General features: G+C 36.8%; 1 protein-coding gene across 1 annotated transcript; it reads right to left on the reverse strand.

Annotated features, from left to right (window-relative positions):
* Window positions 1-1,372: 1,372 nt before the first annotated feature.
* On the reverse strand, window positions 1,373-9,290 carry LOC149008023 (Transmembrane proteins 14C). Its single transcript, XM_089166028.1, has 7 exons — window positions 8,914-9,290; window positions 7,477-7,870; window positions 6,455-6,622; window positions 4,218-4,264; window positions 4,070-4,107; window positions 1,674-1,771; window positions 1,373-1,404 (listed from the first exon to the last, which is right to left on the reverse strand). The coding sequence occupies exons 1-6, from the start codon at window positions 9,178-9,180 to the stop codon at window positions 1,684-1,686; spliced, it is 1,002 nt and encodes a 333-aa protein (XP_089022154.1). The 5' UTR covers window positions 9,181-9,290; the 3' UTR covers window positions 1,373-1,404; window positions 1,674-1,683.
* Window positions 9,291-12,495: the final 3,205 nt, after the last annotated feature.

Below are 12,495 nucleotides of genomic sequence, written 5' to 3' on the forward strand. Positions count from 1 at the left end.
GAATTAGGGTTTTGGTTTTAATTTAAAATCCGGAACTGGATATGTCGAGCCTGATAATTATCATTTATATATGTTTGATTGGCGAATTGTGTTGATGAGTACTTAGGAGAGTAAACTGATCAGATTCGGATCAAATAGTGATGATACGATATCCGCATTCTATAATATTTGGATGGATTTAGATAATATTCTACGGTTTTTAGATGAATTCAGTCGGATTCAGATGGTAGTCAGACTGGTTATTTTTTCAAATAGATTCTTGTAAATAAATATGAATACAGATTTAATACAAGTTTTACTACTTTATCATTTTATTTGTAAGGATTAAATTTGAAATTTAAGAATTTGGCAATTTTGATAGTTATCTGAGTAGAAAATCTAAAAAAATATATTAAATCTTTACTACTTTATCATTTTATTTGTAAGGATTAAATCTGAAATTTAAGAATTTACATATCTCAAGTAAAAAATTATGAAAATAAAAAAGACAAATTCAAATAAGTAACTTAATCCGGATCGATAATAATCGGTAGAAAAGAAGCATACCATATTTGCATCATATTAGTAATCGGACAGATTCAGATATTACTAAATGGATACGGATGTGAATTCGGGAGCAGATTTGGGTTATCCATTTACACCCCCATGTGTACTCCGAAGGTAGAATGTGAGCACTAGACTCCTGGACGAACTATGTGGATTACAACTTAAAACGTGAGCTCGAGATGGGAATTTGTGAAATTAAATTCATACAGGGGGTGAAATTTGGTATGCTTAATCTTGAGTATTGCATCCATACTGGTTTTGAAATTTGGTTATGTTTAAGATTACAACGGAAGAGTGTATTCAATTGAGTTGGTCTAGTGGTAATAGATGCTTTGAGAGAAGTCCATACTGGAATTCTGAGTCTCTAACAAATGTCATTTTTTTATTTTTCCTGAAACGTGTAATAAATGGCCTCTTCAAAAACGTGTAACAAAAGACCCTTCTCTGTATAGAGGGACTTTAGATTTTTATTTTTAAGAAAAAGGGGAACAGCTGAAAGCAAAACAATTTCTAAAAGGCTAGTCCAAGTGCAGGCTTATCAGTAATAAATAGACCATTTCTGGGAGTACATAACATGAAAGGGGGATCGAAAAGACAACAAAAGCAATTTTCTTGTATGTGACTTTCAGGTATGAACACTGAAATTGACAAAGAATAACGAAAGCTAACTGATCAAACACACCATCATGTCTCGCGAGAAGAGAGCATTCACACCATAATGCTTCACTGGTCATTCCCCAAGGCATCTCCTCTTTGGTTCAACCAAGCACCAAACGTAACCATATTCTTCACCACCATTGTCCATCCATCTGTATCTTTTTGCAAACTATTGCAGTATAATACAGTACTTTCTGCTACCTAGATACAAAAGCACAGATTTCTTAGATTATCAATACCAAAAAGTCACATAGAGGGCTCGTATCATGGGACATAAGCCTGGGGTAGGTTATGTAGGTGCTAAGCCTTTAAAGGCTAATTAAATAATGAAAATACCATGCAAAAATATTTTAAAAACTGAGAAGTGTTTTGTTTTCACTGTGTGACCAATGATATGATGATATGAAATTTTCTTTCCAGTCAGAGAACATAAGGACAGCAAGTGCAATGTGCAAGGAGCAGCTTAAAACCTTTTTCAAACTAATTTTCTTGTCCTTGACTGGCATTCGGCCCTTTCTGACTACCATCTGATATGATCCTATAGCAATAGAAAACTAGCATTGCTCCACTGCATGGATCAAACCATTTGTCAGAAAATCACAAGACAAATGTAGAAAATGAAAAAGCAAATCCCGAACTAAAAGTTGACATTATAGAAACAGAGAACAATCATGAGTGCCGCAGGTGGAGACAACCAGATAATATACTCATATAAACTTCATTTCCTGCCACCTCTCCTCTTCTGGAAAAGAGAAGGGGGTTTTGAGAGGGATGAAGAGTGATATTTCATCAGAAAACTACTATGTATAAACTGACAAAACTTCAATCAAACTAGAAGACACATTAAACAGCAGAAGACAGAGGTGAAGAGATCACTATAAAAGCAGGAATTAGATGATTTTTCAACTGTTAGGACCACCAAAAAGAAAAAGTACAACCTAGAAGCACTACAGTGTGTCGTTTTTCAGCTTATTCTGGTGCACTAGGGTTTTCATCTGGTCTTTCAATCGAATTTGCCTCGAATTTTAATTGCACGTAAAAACTCCTGTGGATTCAACCTTACTGACTAGTGGTTCACGAATGATCAATTTCTCTTTTTCTGAGCCATAGTTCTGCTCTATCTCATCTGTATTCAGTTTAATTGCTGTTATCCTAATTTCTTAATCACCTTGATAAGTGCATAGCCTAAACGGTCTTCGAGTATTATGCTTTTGAGCTATTGGCCATTATTCTGTCCTACCATAGCCCTAGCAATTTGAATCCAACATACCTGATTAGGTTGAAAGCCTTTCTGGTAGCCACCAACTATTTCCCATAACTAGCCTAAATATAAACTGTAGTTTCAGCCCTTACTGACTTGTGGTTCACGAGTTATCAATCTCTTTTTTTCTGAGACCCTAGTTCTGCTCTAGTTCATCTGTATAGAGTTTAATTGTTTCTATTCTAATTTCTTGATCACCTTAATATGCATTTAGCCTAAACAATCCTTGAGTATTGTGCCTTTGGCCATCATTCTGTCCTACTTAGCTCTAGCAGTTTGAATCCAAAATACCTATTTAAGGTGAGACCTTCTGTAGCCATCAATTATTTCCTTGAAATTAGCCTAAACAGCAAGGGTAACCAACAAATAAATATCCTAAAAGAATTTCTCATGCGAGTAGCATCAAATTTAATAATGCTAGTTCCTTGGAAAATGTTGAGCCTTAAGGTTGAGTGTTTAATACCTTTCTATGCCTTATGGGTTCCTGATCTTAGACTAGCAAATTTTCTCAGGCTCAGACAGTACAGATGCTTTGAAGAGGCATGGCACAATAGTATTGTATTTGGTTCACAAGTCAAGGTCCATAAGATTCAGTTCCAACAGTTTCCCCCTAGTGATAAAATTGATTTGCTCTGGGATTCTTGGATTTCTCCAAAGGTCTCAAATAAGCTACTTTATGGCTTCTAGAGGCTTTTGACTGAGGGGACTAATGAGTGGTGATAGCATGGCTCAGTGAAGGGAGAAGCAGTTTCTGGAGATTCTCTCAATTAAGGAAATAAATCTTTCTGTTTTATCTATTTACCCATCTATCTAAAAAAAAATCTTGTTGTGGAATTACAGAAATACACATCAGCCCACTCTCCAGCTGATAAAATTCCAAGTCAGGGTGCTCTTAGGGAAGCTTGAATGTGAATCAATCGTTCCCTTGTGTTCCATTGTACATGGTGTTCTTATAAAACAACAACAACAATGACATGCCTTATTCCAACTAAATGGGGTCAACTACATGAATCCTTGCCTTCAGTTGTAGAGAGTTTTCTAATGATTTTAAGTTTTCACTTTTGTTGGTCGTATGGTATCAGTATCGCCTTCATAGGCAACAGCATTGTTTTTTTTTTTGGTTGAAAGGCAACAGCATTGTTACCTTCCCCAGTAATGAATTTATCCATTATCAAAATACAAAATGGTTCATTCCTGTTGCCACATTTCTTGTCATTGAATCTGATAATCAATGATAATTTTGTTGGATTACTATAGCAAAGCCATTGATAATGTCTGGTTAGTAAACCCAAGCCATTCAATTTCAAATTTTTCTCCAACAAACACTGAAGTGGATTAGCCCTCCAAATGGAAATTAATCAGCATCTAAACATATTTTTGACTGCAAGTCCCACACTTGCTAACTATTCATTGTATGATTGAGTTACAACGGCTCAAGGCATCCTGTGTGGCATAACATGTCATGCAAAGCAACAATCCACCTTGCAAATTATATCCCTTTTCTACCAAGTTACAGTCCATTTCTACCAAGCCCATGAATATGTTACACAAGATAGCAGATAAGGCATAGTAAACTAGGAAAGAGGACATCAACAAATCACAAACCTGACTAAGGTCATGAAAGAACCCGGAAGTGATGGCCTCTGCAAGAATAGAAAGTTAAACATCAACAACTATACATGGAAGGTTGACAAAAGATGAATCAGTTTTGAGTACTATAAGGCATCATTTTCAATAAATTACAAATGCTTACCAGTAAAAATAAGCGGAACTCTCTTAGGAATATTATACTTGCAATGGCTGCAGCAACAATATAAAGTCTTTCAGATGATCAGAAGTTCATATGGCTAGCTCAAACAACACTTGATCATTCTCATATACATGCAAAGTTAAATACAAAAGATTTTATCTCACGCCCAATCCTCAAGGATAAATCCTGACACACCCTTATTACCATGTTCTCAATTTAACCACTTGCAAAGATCCTTCCCGCCACCCCCACCCCAAAAAAAAAAAGAAACGAAAAACAGAAACATAAAAAAAGAAGGAAGAAAACTAAATCAAAAGATGCACAAAGAGAAGGGGAAGAGGGCAAAAGGAAACAAATCAAGTGGGGAGGGGGGAATGAAAAATGAGAGAAAGCAGCTAACGAAGTCTCAAATTAAATAATAACCAGAAAAGAGGGCTTTCTTTGATTATATCTCAAATGGCCAATTGGTTGGTACTCACCACATTAACAACTACATATGTGCTACATAAAGATGCATGGAGATGGTACAAGGTTTCAGCGAAATTTTGCAAAGCCTACCAAAATATTTCAGTTCTGTAAAAAGTAAGAACCATATAACAAGGTTCCAAATAAATTTTTGATTTCACAAAACAGCATCCAATCCTGAAGAATTTCCATGTCTTGATTGAAATTTTGTAGTTTTCAGCAAAATATCAACCATATGGATTTCAGTATTGTTCGATCAAATCTATGCGTTTAATGCACCTGCGTGTCAAATGCCTGGTTTCAATCAGAATTTCACAATTTCAAAGAAATTTTGATAAATGCTTCAAGTTTCTGCTTGTTTCAACTCCAAAAAGGGAAGATCAGTGGAGGTGCAGTCATGTGGTCCTCGGGGAATTTCCTGAACCTCCCAGTTATGTATTGTAGAAAAATTCTATGTGATGACGGAAGTATTATTTATGTGGTACCCAAGGGTATTGCAATTCAAATCCTAAATAATTAGGAGGCACAGGAAATACTGGAACTAGGTTAATTTTGCAACATGTCCAGATAGATACACATAAGTCCAACCAAAAAGATGAAAGCAATAGGATTGCAGCATCTCAAGTACAGACACAACAGAAGAAAATCCAAAGATAGAATAAAATACAGTGATAGTGAGGAATACATAAGAAATTATAAAGCAAACAAAGTTCTTACCTCTTTCCCCGATAACCAATGCCGGAATAATATACATTTTTAAAGTAAATTTCAGATCGAATTAAGACAAATACATTATTCAGGAAAAAGGGAATGAAATGCTTCGTTATATGCACAATTTTCATGTTAACTAACAAATTTTGAACTTTTTCCCCCTTTTTCCTAACTTTCAATGGTTTTTGTAATACCAATAACATTCTAGTCAAAATAAATTTAGATTCCATAAAAATTATTGCACCTCATAGTTTTGTCAACCAGCTCAACCTGGGGCATAAGAAAATTGTACAACAAGAAAGTATTTTAAAAAAAAATTAATTTTTTTTTGGGGGGGGGGAGGAAGACATGGATCAACACCAGTATTCATACATAATGCATTGAGGGGCGTTGCCCATCAATGCACAGAACAACAGGGGTTTTTGCAGATACATTAGGAAAGGTTTTCTCCTAAGCCTATGGTATATAGACTTCAACCACTACAAATCCCCCAATCTTTGTTTTGAGGCAATTTCATCTGCCAAATTTCTTGGAGAAGAGACATCCAACAATCTTTACAGGGTATTACTGTTACTATGGTGAAAAAACTATCTGTAAGATAGCTAAAATGAGAGAAAAGAAGACTAGAGAATTTGACCATGTGAGATGTATTGAAGGAGAAGATGGAAGAGTGCTGGTGAGAATAAGGTCATTGTGAAGAGATGGGATAAGTATACTCGTAAATTACTGAATGGAAAGAGTTTAAATGTGAACAACACAGTTAATTGCACCAATCAATCAAGACAACACATGTCAGTCTAGTCTAAAGAAGGTTGGTGCAGCAGAAGTTAAGGGAGCCTTAGGAGAGATGAAGGTAGGCATGTCACCATGCCTAGATGAGATCCTTATAGAACATGGACGGCCCTAGGAGTAGTGAAGTATGTTGGTAAACCAAGTTGTTTTAAGAAGATTATGGACACAAGGTACTGCCAGGTGAACAGAGGAGAGGCATTGTAGGATTCAAGTTATTTCCAGCGACCACATGAAATATAGCAAATACATGGAAATTAGCTTCTATATACTACCTGCTTGCCCTTTCACTGTAAGATCAGATGTTTGTCCTCCTCTCCATGATCTCAGACTTGATACGCTTAAAGCTAAGAGCGCACCACCTAGGATAACACCAAACCTAATGGCAGAAATGCTTCCAGTCATCATGAAGGTAAGAAAGCCACCAAGAGAAAGCATCGCACCTGCAAAAATAATAATAATAATAATACTAATAATAATTACCTCAACAATGCAAGAAAGAACTCAGCACTACAATGGTTTGGAATTTTAAAAAAAAAAAAAAAAAAAAAAACAGTACTAGAGAAGTGAAATATACAAAGAAGGAGCCATCATTCTTCCGACAACTACAGTACCGCAATCAAAGGAATTAATATTGATACAACTACAAGTACAAAGACTCACCCAATGACATTCCATTACTATATTGGTACAACTACAAGTACAAGGACTCGCCCAATGACTCATTCCATTGCTAACTCCTCTGAATTATTTGCAGACATTAACACTACCATTCATGTCTGGTTTTCAAATCAGATAATCGATCAGCAGCAAAAGGATTAAAAAAACACATTTCATGAAAAAAGAATCACATGTATGCATCTAGCAATCCTATAGTTTTTCAGGTCTTATCGATGAAAGGATGAGGAGCACAGAATTAGACAGCCACTCTGAATGGACACAGTAGACCTAATACCAGCTTGAACCAATGATGCAGAACATAGTCTTTATTCATTTGAATGATTAGATTTCTCATTTAAAATTGAAAGCTTTAAACAGTTCCAAAATAAGATGGCTAAACCGAACATCTGATCTAGCTAGTGTATGTTATATTGTGTTTTCGAATAGACCACCATGGGGACTCCCCGCAAGGCAGGCAGTCCAACCCAAAAGTGGTAAATAGTCTAAACTCTAAAGGTACTGCAGCTCCAGAAATAAGATCTTAAAAAGTAAGAAGAGGGGGGGGGCATTGAAAACAGAGTATGCTCTTGTAACACATCCCAAACCACCATGTCCATAAAAGATTTATAATTCATACCATAGGGAATTCCAAGATAAAAATCCCGCACTTTAGAGATCTCATTCAAGTCATCAGTTGTAGTGGCAAAAGTCTCCACAATATCCTTCACCTCCTCAGGGGAATTCTCTGCTGCTGTGGTAAGATATTCTTTACCACCTTCACTAATTTCTTTTGCTACTACACTCAGATCTTTCCTTGCTTTCTCGGCTTGAATCTTAAGCTGCGCTGAAGTTTCCTTCAGAATCACAAATGCTTTCTTGGAGTACAACTCATAAGCTTCTTGAGACATGCTCTGCATTTTAATGGCCTGTTCTTTGAAAGTTTTTAGAGTCTCTTCCCATTGTTCTTGTGATTCATCTGCTCCAACTTCAAGCTCACTTTTCTTCTTTTCCACTTCAATTTCTGAAGGCTTCTGATAAATCAAAACAAGAGAGCAATAGTTATTCAAATTACCATCAATAAAGGTATTTCAACTCCAAACTAAAGAAAATCCTATACTCCTAAAAAACAAGACAAGCCGTCTGATTTTGTTTAAATCCAAATTATTCGCAGAATTTAAATTAAGAGAAATCCAACTGAAACATCCAATGGACAAAAGGAACAATGTGCAAACCAGAATGTTATCTTACCAAAGTCAACCCAATTAACACAAATGACATGTAATTTTCCGTGTTTGATCCTAACTGATTTTGCACCCTGTCAACATTGAAAGCTAATGTGAACTAACATTCTACTGAAAGAAACAATTATAAGATAAACCTTAAAGGGTCTAATTGGAAATGTCCGGCATTGTTTGCAAAGGCAGTCTCCAGAGAACTAGGTGGCTTATCCACCGGCTAGATGTCTAGATCCTTTAGCCTAGGCAATTGCCTACTGTTACACTCAGGTGATAGGATCAATCCTTAAAGTCCACTTGTCAGCGGCTGCCTCGCTTGATACTAAATTGAGAGTCAATAGTTATAATCATTTGCATAAGTTCATGAGCATGATTGCCTATATGCTTTCCGAGAATCACACATGTAATCTTCAATTATACCTCGCAACTGTGCGACTCTATCAAAATTACAAGGAGTCAAATCTCACAGTTATTGTAAAATCAAAACTGCTCCAAGTCAACAGGAGATCCACCTATCGCCGAAGCTATCAGCCAGGTGAATCTTGAAGGAGAATCCCCCGCTGAGAAATTCAACCCCAGAAAGAAAGACCACCGGAAAAGCTAAAAATGAAAAAAATATATATAATCTAGTTTTCTGATACATCAGCATAACAAAATGATCACCAATGCGATATGGTATTATTTATAGATCCTTAATTAACTTCTTTAAAGCTCGTGAATCAGCAATGGAGCATGTGAATTAAAGAATACGATTGCAGGGGAAATCTCTCTGCTTCATAATCCAATATTACATCCACATACAGAGAAATGAAAGAAGAATAGTATCTCGTTCAGCTTACCGAGTCTTCTTGAGAAGCAGCAAATGTGATAAACGATCGGTTCTTCGACATCCTCGTGGAAAATGAATTAAAATGCGGTCCAAGCACTTTAGGAAGGGAAACAGCGGTTACTCTTCTGCAACTTTGAGATCCAACAAGAGCTTCAGTCCGATAAGGGGAAAAAGAAGATAAACAAGGACGATGAGACAACGCCATGGAACCTCTGTTCACGGAGAGCTTAGGGTTAGGGTTTATGTGAGAAAGAAACCCCTCAGGAGCTACAGCCATGGACGGAAGCGGAGTTAGTCTTTCAGACACGAATTGCAACGATCTTCAGCAACTGAGCCTTTTGTAATGACTAATCGACAAAATAATCGTTCTAAGTGATACTTCTGAAATACGCAGCAAGCGTGGCACGCAACATAACGTTCCGTTGACACAAATTACCCAAGAAAAGAAAGAAAAAGAAATTATTGACACGTAGGCAAAATGTATTTGTGACGAGGAAGTCATCTGGGTCCCATAGAATCAGTTTTTCTTTTTATCGAACCCACACACATGGATCTAAATGATGATGACCTTATGATTTATGACAGCGGCGGAGAGATTCTTTTATCTAAAAATAGATGGCCCCACATTAGATGCGATGTGGAGCTTAACGGCCAGATCTCCGATGTTGTAGGTTTTGATTCCTACCCGCAACTAAAAATAAAAAACCAATACAACACATTTCGTTTCCATACTCTGACAAGAAATATGTTCGGGAAAGAATGGCTAAAAAATTGGCTTGTTGGAAAGATAAGCTATTATCAATCGCTGGTAAGGAAATTCTAATTAAAGCAGTTGCTCAAGCTCTCTCAACCTATGCAATGTCTAATTTTTTATTACGGACACAGGTTTCTGCTAGGAGGATTTCCCCAGACTTGTTTCTTTGAATGAATTTTTTTTTCTATGTTTGACTAAAAAAAAAAAACAAGCTAACAAGAAAGGGTTATTAATATCAAAATGGAAAATTACTCTCTTGCAAGGTTGTTCGGTTGGTAAAACTAATATCTATCAATGGAGAGCTTGTTCGATTCTGTTTAATGGTATATTATGTGGTACTCGCATTTTTATTTTTTTTGGTAGAGTGGTACTCGCATCTCCAATATATAAAAATCAAATATTTCAAATAATAATAATAATAATAATAATATGAAAATCTACAATGAGAATCGATGTAGTTTCAAATAGATGGGCTTTGAAGTATCAATAAGCCTAAATAGTCTTTCACATGCTCCTTATATCTACGCATGGTTACCACACCACTCGCACAGGATCTGCTAGCTCTATTGCAAATTTCTTGAGAAAGTTGCCAGGATTTGTTAGTCACAAATTAGTTATAGAGTTAATCAAAGAGTTGTTTAGTTGACAATAACCAATTCTTTTTAATGAAAAGGTTGTGAGTTCAATTATCCCCTAATAGCATACAAAAACTACTTTGAAGATTGAATCAAAATGTTCGATAATGATCTGGATGAACCTCAAATAATTTTATTTATAAAAAAAAAAAATAAAAAAAAAAAAAAAAAAGGAAAGTTAGTTATAGAACTTAGCATAACCGTATAGCTCAAAAATTAGGAAGAAAGCAAGGAACCAACGCAACATGCAATCCTTGAGCCTGGAGCAATCTTTGGATAAGGAAGGAACCAAAAGAACATGCAATCTTTGAACCAATTGCAACCTTACTTTGCCTCCAAGCCTAAGCAATGTATTTATGCAGCTTTATTCACTGAGAAAGCATGAACAAATCACACAAACTGGTTCATCGCCAAAGAAATTGGACAGAATTATCCTCTTCCTCACTTAGAAAGACTCTGTACAAAATAGTGCAAGAAAACTTTAAAAACAGTTTGACAATTACAATTAGATTCTGGAATTTTGGTGGGTATTTAGATTAAGTTGGAAATATTAAGGCCCAGTGGGCTTAGTAGTGGACTTGGGTTGGTATTGGGCTTCAAATAGCCTACCCCAATTGACAGCTCTACAGTGGACGTCCTTTTGGCACAATGGTGTCAACCTCCTATTCAGCAGGTCGCTTGAGACCGGATCACCTCCCCATCGGGGGAGAGCCACATCTGAAACTGATAAAATAATTCAAGAGTGGGACATCCAGTAGATTTCACGTGGACCCCACACAAAATGTGTGTTGGAAAAACATCAAGGGAGCACCCCGATGAGGAGATGATCCGGACTCTCTCAGCTTCAAGCCTCGGTCTCTCCACACCTTTCCTTTCACTCTCCTTCCCCTCCTCTGGACCTATAGGCCCTAGTCTTTGTGACAGGGTTGATGATAAATGAAAAAGAGCAAATTGCACTGTCACCCCAAAATGGAGACCTTAAAGCACCAACACCCCCACTTTATGTTTAAAAAGCACAGAGACCCCAAAATTGGATTTTCATTAGATATATTTGTCCGATTTGTCACTAAAAACCTTTCAAACATTGTTTATTATAGTTATATTTTTTAAAATAAAGAGTGATTTAATTATTTTCAATGATAAATTTGACAAATATATTCAATGAAAATCCAATTTGGAGTCTTTGTGCTTTTTAAACATAAAATGAAGTATCAATGCTTTAAAGCCTCCATTTTGAAGTGCCCGTGCAATTTGCTCATTGAAAAAGAGAAAATTGATAGCCTACATATAGAGATATAAATAGGCTATTTTGGGCCGGACCTCATAAAAGCCCATTATTTATATTCAATTTCAAGCTTGGACGAGTGTGGTGGGTTAGATCAAAGAAGCCTAAGGTTAACTTAAGTTATTCAAGACCATGTAGATAAACACCTTTTTAATTTCATTAATAAGACACTTTCTCTAATTAAAGAGCAATGTGGCACGAGCTCGATGTTGTTGGATCAAGCCCAAGCCCAAGCTGAGAACTAAGAGGGAAGCCCAGCCCATCCCAGCCCACGTAAATACGTGGCCATCAAAATTTGTCAAAACTCCAACGATTGGGCCCAGCTAACATCGATTAATGTCATTCCCTAGTAATCTGTAGAGAACCGTGGCCTAGTGGGCACCGGGAAGGAGGGTGTTGGGGAGTCCAGATCTGCGACCCCGTCGGGGAGCACAAAATACAGGGGGCCCAGGGGTGGGTGATGGGAGTTTTTTTGTTTTTTAATATTTTTCATCTGTGGGGCCCACTGATTTTGTGGTCTCTAGGTCAAATGTCTGCAAGTATGGGTAGGGAAGGTCTCTCCACCTTCAAGGTGTGAGAATTATGAGTCCGAATCCTCACCCCTGATGGGGAGCGCAGCTTGTTGACCATACAGACTATAGGGGGGCAACAGGGTATTGGTAATGGATCCCTTCTTTCTTTTTTATTATTTTGCACTTGTGGGCCCCATATATTTGGTAATAAAGCTGTCGGCGGAGCACTCTGTGCTCTGTTAGGGGAGATGATCCACACTTGAGAATCATGCCCTATGGTTCAGATCTATAACTACACATCTTCCATGTGGATAATAAATTTGAATTCAAAGCAAATATAATTCAATATGCATGGTGATTGTCCAACGCTGTATAATAATTTCAACGAGTTTGGAGTTCGGCCGGC

This window comes from Hakea prostrata, chromosome 8, assembly GCF_041222555.1.
Source record: "Hakea prostrata isolate BN-2017 chromosome 8, UWA_Hpros_2, whole genome shotgun sequence".
Taxonomy (NCBI): domain Eukaryota; kingdom Viridiplantae; phylum Streptophyta; class Magnoliopsida; order Proteales; family Proteaceae; genus Hakea; species Hakea prostrata.

Coding starts and splice junctions, on each gene's coding strand:
- LOC149008023 (XM_089166028.1), bottom strand. CDS start 9,180: ATGGCTGTAGCTCCTGAGGGGTTTCTTTCTCACATAAACCCTAACCCT. Junction 7,871..8,913: donor CTGCTTCTCAAGAAGACTCG/GTAAGCTGAACG, acceptor TTGATTTATCAG/AAGCCTTCAGAAATTGAAGT. Junction 4,108..4,217: donor AGTTCCGCTTATTTTTACTG/GTAAGCATTTGT, acceptor CTATTCTTGCAG/AGGCCATCACTTCCGGGTTC.